Raw genomic sequence first — 21,577 nt, 5'->3', positions numbered from 1 at the left:
GCCAAAAATCAACGCCTACTGATTCGATGCGGTGGCTTTTAAATTAAAGTAGTTTAACATAAGTCTCATTTTTTTGTCATCACCCGTTACACAGTATATATACGCTCAAGATATGTACCATTAATTCCAGCGTATTTCGGAACAGGGTGTCATCTAAATTTTAGAGTAAGGAATTTACTTAATAGATATCGAAATCCTATTTTTTTTGTTTAGTTAGAAAAATTTATTTAAATCTATCCGAATCTTGAAAACTTTAAAAAGTATATGCATCCCGGGCAAAGCTCGGTCAAACTGATGCTATTGATGCTGTTGACTCTATTGTTCTGCTGCCTACACCAACTGCCGATCACTTACTATCATTTGCTGCTGAAGAGATAATGCTTGCGCTCACTCTACCTCCACTTGTCCATCTGAGCAGGGTATCTCCGCTACTTGTTCCACACAGTCAAACTGCTGCTATTGATGCCAATATACCAACGCCGCCTGAGCGAAAGAAATTTGCTGCTAGTTCGCTCATTGCTACCGTAGCTACTGTTCCTTTGCCGGTTTCTAACAAAAAATCATATGCAGCCGCTGCTGCTGCCGCTGCCCTACTTCCGCTGCTTCTGCAATTCCTAACAAACCCAGCATTAAACTCAATGAACAAAAACGCCCGTCAGGTGATTCAACCGCAGCCAATCGCAGGATACTGAAACAGCCATTAGTTATTGGGTCTAGCAATAATAAAGAGCTTAGTGTTGTATCAAACATGAAATGGTACATCTCTCTTCATTTTTGAATAATGTGACTCAGGAAGATATACTGGACTATGTTTCGAAACATGCAAGCCTAGACAAAAAGTTCTTAGAGTGCTTTATGCTTGTAAAGAAGAATACCCCGATTGCGAGCCTTAAAAAGGTAAATTTTAAACTAGGAGTGTCTGAATGGTGCTACGAGAAGGTTCTGTCTGCGGATATCTGCCAGCCAATGTTAAAGTACGTCCCTTTAGGTTTTTTCCCAAAGGCGATGTAACTCAACTCGACCCATGAGTCCTTCCACCTGCGTTGAAGCCCAATCTAAGCACCTACGCAATTTACTTCCAGAATTATCTGGTTTAAGAACTAAATCGAAAATACTCTTCGACTTAAGCTCACACATGGACTATGACATCTTTGTGCTCATCGAGAGTTGGCTTAGTGTGGATTTCTGTGACAGCGAATTCTTTGACACGAACCTTTACAATGTGTTTCGAAAAGATCGTGATCCCCTCAGAACTGGACTATCCAGAAGGGGTGGAGTTTTAATTGCGGTCCTGAAGAAATATCGCACGCTGCGTCTGCCGCTGGAGAATGATGATCTACTTCTTGACCAACTGTGCGTGTCCGTGTTCGGTGCCTCTCAACTTGTCATTTGTGCGTCATACATTCCTCCCTCTAGTGCTGATGCTCTATATAAGGCGCATACTGATAATGTTCTAGCTTTAGGATCTAAGGACACAACTAGTAACTTTTGCATTTTAGGCGATTTCAACTTGAGCAATATTGAGTGGGCAAATACGGCCACCTGCGCTACTTTGTATCCCAAAAACATCAATCCTTTTTCCGAATCGTACGTTATTGACAATCTCTCGAGTATTAATCTTAGTCAGATAAATAGTTTTAAAAATAAGCTTTGTAGAATTCTAGATCTTATTTTCATTAATGATAACATGAATTTTTCTTTACTTGAATGCCTTGACCCCTTGTCGTGTCCTGGTCTTCACCATATTCCACTTATTTTACACTTGCAGTTCTATAAACTTAAATATATTGCGATGGATAACCAATCCCTTAGTTTTTGTTTTAATAATAATTGTGATTTTAATGCCATCAATTCTCAGGTTTCTTTGGTGAACTGGGACTCGGTTTTATCCGGGGTCAATGTAGATCTATGTTTTGATACTTTTAAGTTCAGATTAAATGAAATTTGTTCAAGTATATTGCCGCCAAGAAATAAGAGTTTTTATAGAATTCCTTGGTATACTAAGGACTTAAAGAAGCTTAAAAATTTAAGGAATAAGTTCTATAAAAAATTTAAAGTATCAAACTCTTTATCACATAAGGAAAAATATTTGGATTATTCAAGAGAGTTTAAGTCCCTGAGTAATATTCTTCATAGAAATTATGTTCAAAAATGTGAGCTTGATATTAAATCGAATCCTACGGCCTTTTGGCGGTACGTCAAATCAAAAAANAAGGCCTTTTGGTGGTACGTCAAATCAAAAAAAAATTGCTCAAGCATTCCGTCGGAAGTTTTCTATAACGGATTACATGCGAATTCCTCTGTAGAGGCTGCAAATCTGTTTGCAGACTTCTTTAGCTCAAACTACGAGCCTGAAGTAGATTCTACTGAAGACAGCTGTTTGAATGTGAATGCCCCAATTGATTTTGGAGCGCTCTCCATTACTCTTGAAGACGTGGTTGATGGCATCCAAAATTTGAAATCCTCAAAGCAGGCAGATATTGGTGGTCTGTCCCCATGTCTTCTCCAAAACTGCCCGGCTATTGCATACCCTCTTCTACTGTTGCTCAATAAATCCCTTAAATATGGCGAATTTATTGATGCCTGGAAGGTTACCTTCATCACGCCCATTCACAAAAGTGGTAATAAAAGCAATATCGCCAACTACAGACCCATATCAAAGTTGTCTACTGTCTCTAAGTTATTTGAGTTCATTGTAAAGCAAAATATGTACTTTGCAACCAAACGGCTGATTTCAGTTAATCAACATGGATTTATGTCTGGTCGATCAACTGTTACAAATCTAGCCGTTTTCTCCGAATTTTGCCTATCTGCTTTTAACAATCGCTTGCAAGTCGACACTGTCTATACCGACTTCACCAAAGCTTTTGACAAAGTTAGTCATTCGCTCCTAATATCCAAATTGTCTAGTTTGGGTTTCCACTCTACCTTTCTGAAGTGGGTAAAGTCTTACCTTTCGTCACGAAAGTGTGTTGTCGTAATGGACAACATCTCGTCGCAATCTTTTACTGCGACCTCTGGAGTACCTCAGGGTAGCGTCTTAGGTCCCCTTCTCTTTGTGATTTTTATTAATGACATATCTAGCTGCTTTAACCATTCTGAATATCTTTTATATGCCGATGACTTAAAAATTTTCACTACGGTTACAAATCAGCTCGATTCTGTCAGACTTCAGTCCGATCTAAATAATGTTGCTGTCTGGTGTCGTACAAATCAACTGCAGTTAAACATAAATAAGTGTTTTCATATAGCATTTTCTAAGTCTCGTTCCCCGATCCCCACTTCTTATTATATCTTTGGCTCATGTCTAATCACTCGTAATGAAATGTCTGATCTTGGAGTGGTTTTCGACTCCAAATTTATTTTTAATAGTCATTTAAACTATACTATAGCAAAGTCCTATTCTATACTAGCTTTTATTCGCCTTTTTAGCTCTGAGTTTACTAACCCGTACACTCTGAAATTACTCTTTACTTCTCTCGTCCGCCCTAAAGTAGAATATGCTGTCTTTATCTGGAGGCCATACCACAATTCCCATATTGAAAGGATTGAGCGAATACAATGAAAATTCATACGTTTCGCACTCCGTTCACTTCAGTTTGTTGATCCGATTCATTCATACACTGCCATATGTCAGTTAATCGATCTTAAATCACTCAAGAGCCGAAGATCCATTCTTTCGCTTACTTTTGTATATGACATTATTCATGGGGCGATTGATTCTCCATTCCTACTTCAATGCATCTACTTTAATATCCCCACAAGAGACCTGCGTAATCATGAATTTTTTTCTAAATCGCGTTAGAACACTTTACGCTTCTAACGCACCTATTTATAGAGCATTAAAACAATTTAATTTTCTCTCGTATTCATCAGATATCGATTTCTCTTTGTCAAAACCTAGGTTTAGATCAATATTAAATGAAATTGTTAAATAAACTTAAACTGAATTAGTCTCTGTATAGTCTGCAAGAAAATGTACATTTTCTAGATTATTTTTAAATAAATAAATAAATAAATAAATTGTTTTTCGTTTGCATATATTATAATATTTAAGTAAATCAAACAAAGTTCTTCAGAGTTATTTATAAATTATTGACGTTGATGTCTTTGAAAAATCTAACTCAAACGTCCAATATTTTAAATAAAAGAAATAAATTAATCTTATAATTTTTTGTCGCGCGGCACAAACAGGATACATTCAACTGCAAACCAGTGTTTCTCGGCTTGTAACGAACAAAAAAATTANGTAAATCAAACAAAGTTCTTCAGAGTTATTTATAAATTATTGACGTTGATGTCTTTGAAAAATCTAACTCAAACGTCCAATATTTTAAATAAAAGAAATAAATTAATCTTATAATTTTTTGTCGCGCGGCACAAACAGGATACATTCAACTGCTAACCAGTGTTTCTCGGCTTGTGAAAGTGTTATGGCTGTGACCCATGTTAGTCGAAAAGAAGTAAAAAGGTCCCAGTCCGAGCGGAGCCAAACATTAAATACCCTGCGCAAGTACTAATATATATTTTTTTTGCCTTTCCGAAAACTAACGCTATATGGTAAGCAGGGGTGGTTTTATCCTCATTTCAAACATCTTCGATCTAACGTTCATTTAGACATAATTAGTTGGCGGTATAACGCCCATTTTCTAAAATTCCATAATAATGCTACAGTTGAACAACACTACCACCTGAGTGAAACACACCGTTTCTTGTAGAGTTTTTGGTGCTGAATCCAAATTTCAGAATTGCTCTACCACGTCAGAATTTTGAGATATCCTAACCTCAAAGTGTCAAAAAGACGGTTTTCACGATATTTGAGGTTATATTATAAAAACACACATTTCTACTTAGGGCACAATTTGGTACTACTCTTCTCCTTTAAAATTCAATTTCGTATACCAGTTTTAATGTGCAGTACTTCGGTATAAGCTATGATGACTCATGCTTACAATGTCATACCGAAGTACGACACATTAAAACTGGTATATCTCGAGAAAGAAAAATCGAATCACAACAAACGACAAGTAATTTTTAGCAAAAAAAAACCGACTTCAACTCTCATATAAAAAAAAAAATATATATATATATCTCATGGTCCACTGATCGGATCTTAACCAGATTAATATGGGACCACCTCTGAGACACTACCTTTCCGATGCAAAAAGAATTATCGAAATCGGTTGACGTGGTCCAAAGTGTTATGCGGTAACATAAATACAAAAAAAAACAAAAAAATATTCCGACGAACTGATAACCTCCTCCTTTTTTGGAAGTCGGTTNATATATATATATATCTCATGGTCCACTGATCGGATCTTAACCAGATTAATATGGGACCACCTCTGAGACACTACCTTTCCGATGCAAAAAGAATTATCGAAATCGGTTGACGTGGTCCAAAGTTATGCGGTAACATAAATACAAAAAAAACAAAAAAATATTCCGACGAACTGATAACCTCCTCCTATTTTGGAAGTCGGTTAAAAATGAATTTTAAAGGGGAAGAGTAGTACTAAATGATGCGCTAAGTAGAAATAAAAAAACTTGTTCTCATAATATTAACTCAAATATCGCCAAAACCGTGTTTTCGGCACTCTGAGGTTAGGATATCTCTGACGTGCTAGAGCGGCCAGATTTTGATTTAGCACCACCAAATCTACAAGAAACGATGTGTTTTACTCAGGTAACATNCAAAAAAATATTCCGACGAACTGATAACCTCCTCCTATTTTGGAAGTCGGTTAAAAATGAATTTTAAAGGGGAAGAGTAGTACTAAATGATGCGCTAAGTAGAAATAAAAAAACTTGTTCTCATAATATTAACTCAAATATCGCCAAAACCGTGTTTTCGGCACTCTGAGGTTAGGATATCTCTGACGTGCTAGAGCGGCCAGATTTTGATTTAGCACCACCAAATCTACAAGAAACGATGTGTTTTACTCAGGTATCGGAAAAGTCAAAATTTGTCTGTGATATTTTCTGCGATTGTTGTGAATATAAACTTTCAAGTAAGAGTAAACTAACGTCCTTAAATTTCGAAATATCGGGGCTTAAAGCAATTCTGAAATTTACCGTTATATAAAAAGTGGGCGTAATTTTAGTTCGATAAGTGGCCNTTCTCATAATATTAACTCAAATATCGCCAAAACCGTGTTTTCGGCACTCTGAGGTTAGGATATCTCTGACGTGCTAGAGCGGCCAGATTTTGATTTAGCACCACCAAATCTACAAGAAACGATGTGTTTTACTCAGGTATCGGAAAAGTCAAAATTTGTCTGTGATATTTTCTGCGATTGTTGTGAATATAAACTTTCAAGTAAGAGTAAACTAACGTCCTTAAATTTCGAAATATCGGGGCTTAAAGCAATTCTGAAATTTACCGTTATATAAAAAGTGGGCGTAATTTTAGTTCGATAAGTGGCCGGTGCCACGCCCATTTTCCAAAATTGTATCGCAAATTTATTTTTTGCTAGAGTTATTGCAAACATCAATTTTGAATACATTAGCTTCAGTATTTACTGATTTATCGAAGATTTCGATCTTCTCTAAATCACTGTTGTATGTAGGCGTGGTTAGTGTCCGATTTTAAAAATTTTCAGCCGTTTGATATGTTGTACGAAGGCCAACAGNAGTTCGATAAGTGGCCGGTGCCACGCCCATTTTCCAAAATTGTATCGCAAATTTATTTTTTGCTAAAGAGTTATTGCAAACATCAATTTTGAATACATTAGCTTCAGTATTTACTGATTTATCGAAGATTTCGATCTTCTCTAAATTACTGTTGTATGTAGGCGTGGTTAGTGTCCGATTTTAAAAATTTTCAGCCGTTTGATATGTTGTACGAAGGCCAACAACCATGCTAAGTTTTGGAGAAATTGGTGAAGCGGTAACCAAGATATACACATGTAATCGTGGCTACGCCAGTATTCCAAAAGTTTATTGTTATACCGACTACATAGCCTATAACCGAATACTTGAACTCGAAATATATTATAACCGCATACTTCACTTAAACGTAGTACTAACCCTTTTTAGAACGAAATATCGATAATCGATATGGCGAAAGGAGCTGAGAGCTGAGGAGCGACGAGACTGTTCACCCGTGCCGGTTTCAGCTAAGACACAAGTTAATCATAAGTTTTCTGTAATTACTTATCCTTCTTTTTTGAATAAATATTTTGTTATAAGAAAAACATAACAGAAAGTGGCGACGAAAAAAACTGTACCATAGCATCAAATACAAAGGTCATGGCAACTGTGGAAGAAACATTAGCGAAATTGCTAATTAAAATGCAAGAACAGCAGCACAGCGATAGTGTGGCAATGCAGAACATTCTGTCGGAAATAATTCCCTCAAATGATTCCAAAAACGATGTGAAGTTTGAAGGAAACCCGGAATATATCATCGAGGCCTTGGGATCGAACATCACAGAGTTTTGTTACGATGTCGACCATAACCTCACATTCGACACATGGTTTGCCTGCTATGAAGACCTATTTGAGCATGATGCAAGTAAATTGGACGATGCTGCAGACGAGGCTACTTCTTAGGAAAATTAACACCGTAGTGCATCACAAATACGTCAATTACATACTTCCCAAACATCCACGGGACAAAACTTTGGCCGAAACAGTGTCACTGCTTAAGCAACTTTTTGGGATGCAGGCATCACAATTCAACATTCGATACAATGGCTTGCAGATCAACAAAGATCCGAATGTAGATTTCATTACATACGCAGGCNTCAACATTCGATACAATGGCTTGCAGATCAACAAAGATCCGAATGTAGATATAAATAAATAGTTATAAATAAACAATGTGAGCTTCTTGATTTAAACAATCTAACAATTGATCAATTCAAGTGCTTAATTTTTGTTATGGGTCTCAAATCCCTATCGGATTTTGAAATTCGCACAAAGATGCTCAACAAATTAGACGGCGAAAATACAACTATCACACTGGACTCATTGTCAAGGTAATGCCAACAAATGCTGAACCTCAAAGCTGATACTGCACTCATCGAAAGTCAACAGAGCGTCAACAAGGTCAAAGCAAACACAAAGCAGAAAAAGGAGAGGAAAGTACCAAAAACTCCATGCTGGTATTGCGGCGATCTTCACTATGCACGTTTCTGTCCCTACAAAAGCCATAAATGTGGCGATTGTTCAAAAACCGGGCACAAATAGGACTATGGCACACGCAATACTAACAACAAAACATATACGACAAATGGGACACAACAACAAAACAACACAAGCGCCACGCAGAAAAAACGTAAACAACAGCACAAACAACTCGTACAGTCAAACGGAATTTTTGTGACAAACCAAGTAAAATGCCATCGCAAATATATCAATGTTCTTATCAATGGCGTACACATTCGACTTCAGTTCGACACGGGGTCTGATATTACAATTATATCAGAGCATACGTTCGACACTTTAAACATTAAGGAAACCGAGGCAGTCGACCGATCAGCACGTAGTGCAACAGGCGAGCTACCCCTCACTTCTCAATTCACATGCTCAGTTAGCTTTCAAGGAGAAGAAAAATCGCTTACTTGTCGCGTGTCATCCATATACGATCTCAACGTTATGGGACTTGATTGGATAGATGCTTTTAATTTAAAAGATCAGCCAATAAATTCAGTCTGCAATCAAGTGCACAATTTTCAGGGGAGTGTTGATAAATCCGCAATTAAACCTCGCAGTGCTCAATTGAAATTATCTTTTTCAGATGTGTTCGATAGCAAGATGGGACTCTGCAACAAGACAAAGGCCGTATTGCAGACGAAGCCCAATGTTCAGCCAGTTTTCAGGCCAAAACGGTCAGTTGCTTACGCCATGCAACAGCTCGTTGAAACGGAATTACAACGTCTACAGGACTGCGAGATCATATCACCTCTTACTTACTCGGATTGGGCAGACCCATTGTTGTCATAAAAAAAGCAACAGGCGGTATACGAGTGTGTGCAGATTTTTCAACTGGACTGAACGAGCGCCTCGAATCACATCAATATCCATTGCCTTTACCTGAAGACATATTTTCGAAATTGGCAAATTCAAAATACTTCAGCTGATTTATCGGACGCATTTTACAAATCGAAGTAGATGACGCTTCAAAGCACCTACTTACAATGAACACGCATATCGGATTGTTCCGGTACAACCGAATGGTATTTGGCGTTAAAACATTTCCGGCCATATTCCAGCAGATCATGGACCAGATGCTTTCAGACATACCAGGGGTAGTAGCTTATATTGACGACATTTTTGTATCCGGCAATAATGAAATTGAGCATACTAGAAATCTTCACACGGTACTAAAAAGAATAAAAGAATACGGATTCAAGTTGAAATATGAGAAGTGCGAAGTTTACAAAACATCCGTAAGCTACCTTGGCTATGGCCTTAAGCCAAATCCTGAACGTATACAAGCCATCACCAATATGCCGTAGCCAACGAATGTTACTGAACTGCGTTCGTTTCTCGGCGCAATTAACTTGTACGGCAAGTTTTTTAGTAACATGCGACAACATAGAGGTCCGTTAGATGATCTTTTAAAATCCAACGTTTCATGGACATGGACAGCGAAGCACCAGCGATCGTTTCAAAATTTAAAGGACATTCTTTCATCAGACCTTACCTTAGCACATTAGGATCCACAGCTTCAAATCATAGTAGCGGCTGATGCATCCGGATACGGTCTCGGCGCATGTATTTTACACGAATACCCTGATGGCACCGTAAAAGCCGTTTGCCACGCTGCGCGATCATTGACACCCGCAGAGCAAAGGTATAGTCAAGTTGAAAAAGAAGTTTTAGCTCTCGTATTCGCGACTACCAAGTTTGACAAAATGATATACGGACGGCGATTCAAGCTTCACACTGACCACAAACCTTTATTAGCAGTACACCAAGCGAATGGACTGCAGAGATGGGCACTCCAACTTCTTGCTTACGATTTTGAAATTAATTTCGTTAACACGAATAGTTTTGGATACGCAGATGTATTGTCACGCTTAATCAGCCCTATTCTGCATTTCGACTCGAATCGCAATTTTCTCCGTTTGGTAACTTTGGTATTCTGCGTTCCGTTTCCTTTCGATCAATCTTCGAAATTTACGATTATACCTATTCTACATTTCGATCGTATTTCCGTTTTTCTAAGTTGCAAATTTGTTGGCGGAGAACGTTTCAATTGTTATTTTCGTGGGTTTAAATAATAAAATTTTATAAAAAAATTAAGTAAAATATACTGTGCATGATTGTAAGTCATCATAAATGAATTTTCTCGATTTCTGTGTTTCCGCGAGCGGTAATACGGGCAATACGAAAAATTGGCTCAAATAATGGCAACCAAAAGGGATGTTGCGCGACGTTTTCAACGTGGAAGTCCAGGCGTTTTTGTTTGCATTATATATAAATAAGACTGTGAAATGCACTGAATGCAATTGATTCTTTTTATATAAAATTAATAGATGTGTGCACATAGATACATACATACATAAAATGTGAAGTTACATAAAAAAGATGCTTTTATTATTACACTCGTTTTTACTAACTTTTTAAAAAGAGGTGCGTATGTTGTCTCGAATTCGATTTGCTATAGAAAGATAAGCTTTGTTCTTCCCTTCCTCCTGACGGATTCATTTGCGTTCAAATCTTCCACTCTGTAGTAAATGCAAATGTTGTGGAGTGCTCAAACAACGTTTATAATTTCACTAACTTTAAGCGATGAGTAATACAGTTCAAGATGAATTCCTTATGACTCTTCACTCATCTGAAAAAGATCAAACATGTCCCTAAATCTCCGCCTTTCAACTTACGCATCAGCAATCTGGGACTCTTTCTTCTCTTCAAGCAATAATGCCGCGGCTATGCATTTCATTCTTATAATTATGTATCCACTTAATTTTTATTTGTGATGCTAGCAGCTTANATGTCCCTAAATCTCCGCCTTTCAACTTACGCATCAGCAATCTGGGACTCTTTCTTCTCTTCAAGCAATAATGCCGCGGCTATGCATTTCATTCTTATAATTATGTATCCACTTAATTTTTATTTTTAAATTAAAGTGATGCTAGGTATATTTAGTTATTTTAAAATATTTACAAACTTTAACTTCATATGCTGCTATTGTTTGGTGGCAAATATTTCTTTGTTTTGTTTCGATTTCACACATTCCTATGCTAACAGCTGATTTCGAAAGATTTCGTCATTGCGTCAATAAAAATGGAAAATGAAGCCAATACTGCCGTCAGAGACACCATAAAATCACTGCCAGTAACAGTCAAAATGATACAGCACGAGACATCTAAAGATAAGCTTTTGTCCATCGTGTTGAAGTATATTAAAGATGGATGGCCTCCAAAAATTTGCGATAATGATGAGCTTAAAATGTTATTTCACAGGAAAGACAATTTAATGCATGTTGATGAATGCATTATGTACGGCGATAGACTTGTCATTCCGCGAATTTTCCGTGGGCGTGTACTAAAGCAGCTTCATCGTGGTCACCCAGGCATTGAGAGAACGAAAGCTATCGCACGAAGCCACGTCTATTGGCCAAGTATCGACAGCGATATAAAGAATATGGTAAACAGTTGCGACCACTGTGCAGTCGCTGCAAAAATGCCTGTAAAAGCACCTCTTCAACCGTGGCTTACTCCAGCAAAAGTTTGGGATCGAGTTCATATAGATTATGCCGGCCCAATCATGGGTTATTACTTTTTACTAGTAATTGACGCATTTTCTAAGTGGCCGGAAATCATTGAAACGAAATCAATTTCTTCGCAAAAAAACAGTGAAAATATTGAGCGAAATACTTTCTCGTTTTGGTCTACCTACAACGGTTGTGTCGGACAACGGTAGTCAGTTCAAAAGCTCACTTTTTGAATACTTTATGCGTAAAAACTGCATTGAGCATAAATGCACGAGCCCATATCATCCAATGTCAAATGGCCAGGCTGAAAGATTTGTGGACACTTTCAAAAGAGCTCTCAAAAAGACGGAAGAAGAAGGAACGGTTATAGAAAATATGCACACATTTCTACAATTATATCGTTCAACAGCAAATCCAAATACACCCGATCACAAATCTCCAGCAGAGATAATGTTTGGAAGGCCAATGCGTACAACCATGATAAAAATATAGTAAGGTATAACCGCTGAGAGTCACTTTTAAAATTCTTGACGTTTCCAAACAATTTAATTTTTAAATTTACTCACAAACTCACACACACATTTTCATTCCCAATCTCAAGCAACAACAATTTCAATTTTTCATTTTCACTTTTATATGATTTTAAAATGTTGGCAAACTTCAAAAAAAAATCATGGCCGACAAATTGAGAGAACGGTTCTACCTTGCTATGTTTTTATCATGCGAACAACATTAGATCAGCTAAAACCGTTGACGAATAGCGAGACACAAATATCAGTAGCCACAGCAAGGATGAAGCAGCAATTCGATATAAAGCACGGAGTGGTTCCCAGAGGATTTCAAAATTTGGACAATGTATATGTCAGAACTTCAGATAGTGTCAATCACTTCAAATGGTCTCCAGGGCAAATCATCGAGAAGAGAGGTTGTGTCATGTACAATGTGAGACTTTCAAATGGCAGAATTATTAGAGCACATGTTAATCAACTTCGACGACGCACCACCACAGCAAAGGGTTACCAGAAGCCGTAGGCTTCAGCACTAGAAATTTTTGAGTCGTCAAATGCCACAGGCTCGCGTGTCACCGACAATCCAAACGTGGATACAGGTGAAAATCCAAGTGCAGATAGAAGTGACATCGGAACTGATCAGTTGGAGACACCAATGCTTCCTCGCCGCTCAAACCGCAATCGTAAGCCTGTAGAAAAATACCTGCCAGCCTAGGGGATCTTAATCAAAAGGGAAGGTGTTATACGGACTACATAGCCTATAACCGAATACTTGAACTCGAAATATATTACAACCGCATACTTCACTTAAACGTAGTACTAACCCTTTTTAGAACGAAATATCGATAATCGATATGGCGAAAGGAGCTGAGAGCTGAGGAGCGACGAGACTGTTAACCCGTGCCGGTTTCAGCTAAGACACAAATTAATCATAAGTTTTCTGTAATTACTTATCTTTCTTTTTTGAATAAACATTTTGTTATAAGAAAAACATAACATTTATAATATTCTTATTTATCGTCTAAAAATCATTGTAAATATTAATATTGAGTTAATAAGCTTCAGTAGTTACTAAAATATCGCAGTTTTAGTATTTCTGAAAACTGCCGTTATATGGGAGGTAGGCCTATTTCCGATTTTGCCTATTTGCAATAACATCCGTCCTACGCTAAAAAGAAGTACACATACCAAGTTTCGTTAAAATATCTCAATTTTTAATCGAGTTATTGTGTGCACAGACGGACAGACAGTCACCGCCTAATCGATTTGTTTTTTAATTCTGATTATTTATGTATTTAAAAAAAATATAACCTGATTTTTGTACACTTACACTAATAGATTAGCTATTTGTTTAAGTTTTTCCCAAAAAAATTTTGTATTACCTGATATGAAACTTCCCCTTAAAATTCGCTGGCTCGAAACTGGATTTAGACCCATAGTTTCTTAAGCAAAGTTGCTCAGAATGATCCGTAGAGCATATTCCGCATATGCGATTTTTCCGTTTTTCTGGTCCCTACAAATCGACCCGCTCTAATATTCAGAATGCTAATGCTGCTTTGTGACACATTTACCAAAAACCCCTGGTAACTTTGAAAAGAATACGAATGTTTCTGAAACTAATTTGTTAAAAGAATGTACATGAATGTATGCTCTATTCACCTAGGGCAAAAAAATTCCAAATTGCAATCCGTAGATTCTCTCAAGGATTTGCCTTTTCCCGAAGGCTGTACATTAGGGTGGTCCAAAAACAGTAAAGTCGGAATTGTAATGCTCTCATCCCCTTGGATTGTTCTATATCGAAAAAAAGTATACCCCTATTTTTTTATTTTGAAATCAAAAAATATTTAGAGATCGCTCAAAGCGCTCAAAGTTTTCCATGTATTTTTATATGGGAAAAATAAATTTTTTTCGTAGAAATGGTATAGAATTCTGAAAACTCTAGTTCTCTTCAGGAGACTTTCAATAATAATACCCAATTGTCTATTTAACCATTTTTTAATACTAACGATTTTTTATTGGTCGCCCCATTGCATTTTTCGGGTTTTTTGTGGGTTTTTGGCGGACCTATAAATTATAGTTGCAATGGAAAAATGGTTAAATAAACAAATGAGTATTATTACTGGGAATCTCCTGCAGATAAACCGAGTTTTCTGGTAGAAAAATATTGATTTTTAACTATTCTATACCATTTCTATGAAAAGTTGTTTTTCCCCCAAATAAAATACATGGAAAACTTTAGGCGCTTTGAGCGACCTGTAAATATTTTTTGATTTTAAATTAAAAAGGGTATATTTTTTCGGTATAGAACAATTCTAGTATAGAACAATCCTTTATTTGTTCACATGCAATTTTGGACCACCCTACTGTACATCAATTGCCTTTTCGAATCGGCTTTGTAACATAGTCATGATAACGCTACAGGAGATGAAATGTAATCCAAATTGAGGCAGCTATTTTTTTTTTGCTATCGCATACTTCCATTTTCACTACTTATCACCATTAAAAAACTATTTACCACCATTAAAATGCAAGCAAATTTTGACAGGTGCTTTTGTTGCATAGCGCAACTTGCGGCCGGATAAGATAGGCTAAGCATTTTTTAGCGAAAGGGAGGACAGAACTGCAATTTTTTTAGATAGCCAAAAAGTTAGAATCTGGCTGCTGGTCGACACAGTTGACTTTTTGTTTTTCGAAAAGAACTTCACCAGCGATGTTTTAGCATCCTTTCCAAACTTTTTTCCATAATTTGGCAGTTGTTTTCTCCACAATACAATTTAAACGAACGAAGCACACTCGCTAACGAATGCCGCGTTCTCAAACTCAAATTTCGATTCGAGTTACGTTCGATATCGAATGCCGCGATCCGGGCCCTGGATACAGTTTTTTTGCCCAATGAGTGCCCGGCATGCGGAGAGACACCTCACGACTCGAAAAATCTCTTCGCGTGCCCACTAAACCCCGTTAGTTGAGCTTGACGACTACGATTGGGAGACTAGCCGAACTGGGCAGGGTTGTTCTAGCCGCTACAAAAACAATAACAACAGCAACCAAATACTGTTTTTAACATCCCTAAGATCAGTTTTCATTATGTAGGCGTTACCTGCTTCACAATTCTGACCCAAAAACAACGTCTTATAAAACGAAAACCGCAATGAACGTTGTTAGTTGTAATAATTAGTGTCAGAATGCATCATCCCACGAACTTAAGGAATCATTACCGAATACAAAGAAAAAATAATTATTTTTGTACTAATGGTTCTTGTTTAATAATAAATGAAATGAAATGAAAATTAATACTGTAGTTGTAATTCACTACGTACGAATTATTTTCCATGGTCCAAGGTTAAAAATGCAATGCTATTGGGTTTGGAGCTTTTGTTTGTTCGATTTCATTATTTTTTTTTTTATAAAAAATGCGGGTAATAATCTTACAAAAACTATGCAAGTCCAACTTTCAAACATTCAAGAGAAACTCAAAAAAATTTACAACAAACTTATTTTTAAGAATTTTTAGAAAAAAAAGTATTTTATTGTTAATTTCCAACAGATTTTAATTTAATTGTATTAATTAGTTTTAAAATTTTAATCCTTATTTACATTTGCCAACAGTGTAAACTTTGGGAGAAAAGTACATCCGGCACGCAAGTCTTTTTCAGGTGTATTTTTTCTTAGGCTTTGTACAAAAGGACAAAAAAATAAAAACTGTATAGGGTTTGTCGAATGAATGGCCGCCCTAGTCACCAGTTCCGAGTCTATTCGATTTCTGAGTATAAGGCCTTAGAAAATAGGCGAGTATAAAGGACGCAAAATGAAGAAAATTAGCCTATGTTTACAGAAGATATGGAATAAATTAAATGACGAAGACTTGCGTGGCGCTTGCGCTTTTCTCTCAAAGTGTTTACCGCTGGTAAACCCAAATAAAGACTAAAATTTAAAAAGTAATTAATAACATTAGTGTGGAAAATTAACAATGAACCATTTTTTTTGCAAAATCCATAAAGGACCCTTTTATTTTTCAAAAACCTGGGTAACAGTTATTCGTCGCCACCCTGTATAGATTCTTGACATTTTAATGGAACTTTGCTGTTTTTGTACCCAGTTTAAAGCTTGGATTATACTCGTATGTTCCTTGTTATATAATGATATAATTTTATAGAAGATTATTGAGCATTAATAAAACTGTCGAAACTGGTCAAATATCGCACAGATATTTTGTTCATGAGTGTATATCAGTGCCCGCCAAACACTTTCCTGGGAAATGAACTATATTCGGCCTTTCACATGTACATAATCGGCTTCTTACACGTACACAATCCGAACGTCAACAGAAAGAGTAGCAGAGCAACAAATTTTATTTAGTTGCATGCAAACAATAGGCGAAGCAGGTTGATGACGCATTATTTTCGAATAAAGTAGGTACACTGAGCAGAATGAATGAATATTCATTCAAAAATTTTATAACACAATTTTTCGTACATACACCCCTAGAAATAGGTATGTATATGGTACCAAATCGTGCTTTTTCTCCATATTAAAAGAACTTTGTGAATTATGTATTTTTTTTTAATACCAGACTAGTCCTCAATTAAAACATACAATATGTTTTGTTATTTATCTTTTGGTTTAGTCGTTATTTTAAACTGATCTTAAATGCCAAGTTTTACCTAATTTTAAAACAAATTTATATTAGATATATATATTTTCATTTTATTTCTACTTGAAACAAACGAAATTTTCTTTAAATATTCAGAGTGCTCGAAGCACGTTATCTTTTTTGCTCAGAAATCCACACTTAAATTATAAAAAATAATATTAATTTTGTACAATACATACAAAATTTTACCAACTTTTTCCTTTTTCAGGGCCGTTAACTTTCATTATATGTTTCTATGTTGTTTAGATCTAAAAACACGCACAATAAAAAAAAACTGCAAAAAAACCTACCAAAGTTTTTATAATACGTAATACATAACAGAAATTTTTTCCGTGCATTACCACCAACACATTCCCATTTTTTTATTTCATAACTAATACATTCTCATTTTAAGACTTTTCTCTTTTTGGCGGACACTGGTATATATGTACATAAATACATACAAGATCAAGATAGCAACATGAAATCGTGGAGAGAGTGAGCAGAAAAGCGTACACATACGTGTACGTCAGCGTTGCCACTTGAGCATATTTTAAGGTACCAAAAAGCCTACCAATCAGTCTGCAAACTACCAAAAAATTTGTATCTATAAAACGAGATTTTATTAAATTTACAGGTTTTGCAGATTAACAGTAGGTATAAATTAAAATACCAAATAATATGGTTTACTGTGCTACATGAATACTTGAAGTTTACACAAAATAAATTCGGGCGTTTAAATAAATAAATTAACGTATCGTATAAAAAACAGTTATAAGCATTGTATATAGTTTTGATATTAATTCAATTCATATCAAACATTTTGATGTATAAAACAACAAATTCAGACATTTTATGTGTTTAAATAAAAGTTAGGTTGTTCACACTTGCTTGGTTATCAGGTTAACTGGTTATGTGGTTATATTTTTTATTCAGTTTACAACAATAAAATACACTACAGAATAATAATTTTTAACCAGATAACCTGATAACCAAGCAAGTGTGAACAACCTAAGTATCAAAAATATTGTACACAAAACGTTTGTAAAAAAACGTACGGAGTATATATATCTTTGAGATCAATTCAATTAATTTCAAACGTTTTTTTTTTCTTCGACAAAACAACAACAAAAAGCTTTTATATCCTATATTATATCAAAAACAAAAAGTTTTTATATCCCCTAATTGTATACAAAACGTTTGTAAAAAAATCATACATCTTTGAGATCTCCTTTTGCTGACCACATGTAATGTGCCTCAGCCTTTTGTACTAGTTCTTTACTGTGCATAATACTATTTATTGTACTGATGTTTAGTTTATTTCTGAGTTTGGTTTTTGGGCGCAGGCGAGTTTTCATCACTACGAGAATTTTCAGTATTTGTTAATTGACACATATGTACATGCAATTTATAATCGCAATTTTTTACCTGAACAAGTCGTCGTTATTATTGTCCACACTTACTTCGGACGGTTTAGAGGCCGTATAGATATACCTGCAAATAAACAACGATTAAAAAGTAACTAATTTAAAGCAAAATTAACTTACTTGTCCATCACTAATCTTTTCGCTTGTTTGTTGTTTTTGACATTTAACATCTTTCTTTCACTCTTTCTCTTGTCATTATTTCCTTTGCTTGCTATGAATACAGGGTTACCATTCATAGATATTTTTAGAGTTAAGTATAAAGAGTAGATAGCACTGGCAGTATGCAATCTTAAGCAAACAAATTTTATTGCTCAATTTGGTTGCAGTTTCACTTTTGCCTACCAAAAGCTTCATCCTACCAACCAAACTACCAAAGGATAATGAGCCTACCAATTTTGGTCCAATTGGACCAAAACGGCAACGCTGGTGTACGTATACAAAGCGAGAGCTGGTATGTAGCAGCAGTGCGTCACACTAATACTATCATTTTTAGCTCATGCTTGTGGTAGTGCCTGCTGCTGCTGGTCGCACTCAAGGTTTGGACTTTCTCCGATCAAAGTATGTTTATTGCGGTTTTCGAAAAATTTCTCATTCTACTTCGCTTGACTTCAAACTCTCGTTCTGGCGGCTGCTGTGACTGAGTTGTGTGAGGTGCATACTACTACTCCGCAACATCTAAATTATAAAACGTGTTTCTAACAGCGATCGCCCCTCGGACTTTATACAAGGATGTTCCACTTGGCAGGCATATTCTAACATAAGTTTTTAAAAAAAAAAAGAGATAAAGTAGCAAGGGTCTCGGGCCTAATGATTTTATTTTTAAGTGCTGATATGTCGTTATATTCTACTTTATATGAAATACTGAAATATTTAAGTTACTACGCATGCGAAATTTTAAAATTTGATTCAACGAGAGCCAAAATAAAAAGTGATAATCTACTGCTTAAATTTGGTTTCCATCCCGATTTTCGGATTGATTTACTCCTAAATCGAGTTGAAGTCCGAACAATGGTCCCACTGCTATTGACGATGCCAACTTATTAGCAGTTATTACACTGCTATGCTGTTACAAATCGACGATGCTGTTACAAATCGACGATGTCACACTAAAGCTTTGGTTTCCTCGAAAGCGGTAACATAAAAAAGCGGTCGCAACTATACCTTGCCAAAAACGTTGCCATGTAAATATTGCAAGATGTCAATTAAGATGACAGCAATACACACAGTAATGTAATTTGACGGCACCGTAATATTTCTGACGGCAACAGTGACGGTGTATAACTATTTATCAACGTTTTTTGGCAACGTCATATTTGTAGCGGTGTACTGGAAAATTTGATTACAATTCTTTTGACCAAAATAAAAGCATTAAATATACATTTTTATGAATTTTGAATGATAAAGTGGAAAGTGCATGGATGGCCGAAGAGGATAAAGTCCTAATAAACTTTGTGAAAAGCAATGAATGCCTATACAACATAAAAGCGCAAAGTTACGTTACGTCCATTTAGCTTTACATAAAAGCGGTACCGCTATTAGCGTTAAGAATGGCGTTCGGTATGATACGGTAGTAATATTACGGCACCGCTTTTCGAGGAAACCAAAGCTTAAGCGGCGATGCCGAGTAGCTATGCTACTTTCGCATCGTGGTAATCGTCAGAAATGTTAGTTAGTAACGTACGCGTACGATACTAACATAATCGTGCAGGCCACTGATACATACATTCATCCTTTATGCGGAGTTCCTATTTAATGCAGTTTTTATATCACATCAATGTTTTTGTGACCAAACAATCCATTTGCCTATCTCATCTGATTGCCTCATATGCCTCGCTACTCCGCTCGCCCCGCTGCAATAAGGCAAGAGTGACGATTTAGCTGGACAAAAATCTAAAATTGCGACGATATTTAAGATCCATGAAAATACGTATAAACGTTCCTTAATGTTTGACTAACAAAGGGACAGTAATAGTTATGAAGAAGCGTTTTGCATTATGTTACTAGAGTACCCGCAGTTGCCGAATGCATATCGTGCGAACAGGCCCTCAATCAGTCATAGGTGGTAACCCTGTGTTGATTATAGTATGTGTAGACTAGGGTGCTTTTTTGCGACTATTGTTTTTTTTCCCTCCTACCTCCTTGTGGAAAACACCTAAAAAACAAACTCCCTGAAAATTTTAACCCTTAATATTAACATTAAGTACTCGCCCAAGACGTGAAAAGATTTCGCATATAAAACGCACGTAACCTTTGATTGTTTTTCTTCAAAATTCTATAGCTCAGAGGCATTTTATGGTATAATAATGGGCCTCTATTATGAGTTGCATTCGATCTTCGACTGTGGTTGAAAGTGCTGATCGAACGAATTTTCGAATTTTCGTTTGGTATTATGGCGNAGAGTGACGATTTAGCTGGACAAAAATCTAAAATTGCGACGATATTTAAGATCCATGAAAATACGTATAAACGTTCCTTAATGTTTGACTAACAAAGGGACAGTAATAGTTATGAAGAAGCGTTTTGCATTATGTTACTAGAGTACCCGCAGTTGCCGAATGCATATCGTGCGAACAGGCCCTCAATCAGTCATAGGTGGTAACCCTGTGTTGATTATAGTATGTGTAGACTAGGGTGCTTTTTTGCGACTATTGTTTTTTTTCACTCCTACCTCCTTGTGGAAAACACCTAAAAAACAAACTCCCTGAAAATTTTAACCCTTAATATTAACATTAAGTACTCGCCCAAGACGTGAAAAGATTTCGCATATAAAACGCACGTAACCTTTGATTGTTTTTCTTCAAAATTCTATAGCTCAGAGGCATTTTATGGTATAATAATGGGCCTCTATTATGAGTTGCATTCGATCTTCGACTGTGGTTGAAAGTGCTGATCGAACGAATTTTCGAATTTTCGTTTGGTATTATGGCGCTCATTCGATCAAGAATAGCGCTATTGTGAATTTCGCTCGTTTAGGTTGCTCACAATAGTATATTTTTCACCGCATAGAAGCTTTGTTTACAAATCGAGCAAACTAAATAGTGTGCTTATATGTTCATATATACATATGTAAATTTGTGCAAATTAAAATGAAATAAAAAAGGCGAGTTTATAAAAACGTGGTTCAACGATTCGTCAGAGGATGAGAGCTTAGAAAACTTGCCTGGAGCAGAAAAGGTTTAAGAGAGTTTAAGTGTAGTCTTTCGAATATATTTTGACATACAATATATTTAAGAACTTTTGTGATCAAAATCTATTTAAAATATACTTAAACTATAAACTGCTCTATGTTTTTGTTCTCAGAGATCGTGCCAACAGAGTATTGGGATTTTCTTTCATA

At 36.1% G+C, this 21,577-nt stretch overlaps 2 protein-coding genes across 2 annotated transcripts; both read left to right on the top strand.

Annotated features, from left to right (window-relative positions):
* Nucleotides 1-7,009: 7,009 nt before the first annotated feature.
* Nucleotides 7,010-7,737, top strand: LOC108371428 (uncharacterized). The gene is made up of 2 exons (XM_017626987.1): nt 7,010-7,147; nt 7,205-7,737. Exon 2 carries the CDS (start codon nt 7,252-7,254, stop codon nt 7,552-7,554), a length of 303 nt encoding a protein of 100 aa, XP_017482476.1. The 5' UTR covers nt 7,010-7,147; nt 7,205-7,251; the 3' UTR covers nt 7,555-7,737.
* Nucleotides 7,738-8,197: 460 nt separating this feature from the next.
* Nucleotides 8,198-8,949, top strand: LOC108371427 (uncharacterized protein K02A2.6-like). Its single transcript, XM_017626986.1, has 2 exons — nt 8,198-8,281; nt 8,398-8,949. The coding sequence occupies exons 1-2, from the start codon at nt 8,198-8,200 to the stop codon at nt 8,947-8,949; spliced, it is 636 nt and encodes a 211-aa protein (XP_017482475.1).
* Nucleotides 8,950-21,577: the final 12,628 nt, after the last annotated feature.

The sequence above is a fragment of the Rhagoletis zephyria genome, unplaced genomic scaffold (assembly GCF_001687245.7).
Source record: "Rhagoletis zephyria isolate East Lansing unplaced genomic scaffold, Rhagoletis_zephyria_1.1 Rzeph_scaffold_04976, whole genome shotgun sequence".
In the NCBI taxonomy this organism is placed as follows: Eukaryota; Metazoa; Arthropoda; class Insecta; order Diptera; family Tephritidae; genus Rhagoletis; species Rhagoletis zephyria.
Note: the sequence above shows the minus strand (reverse complement) of the source record. Positions and strands in the feature narration are given on the sequence as shown.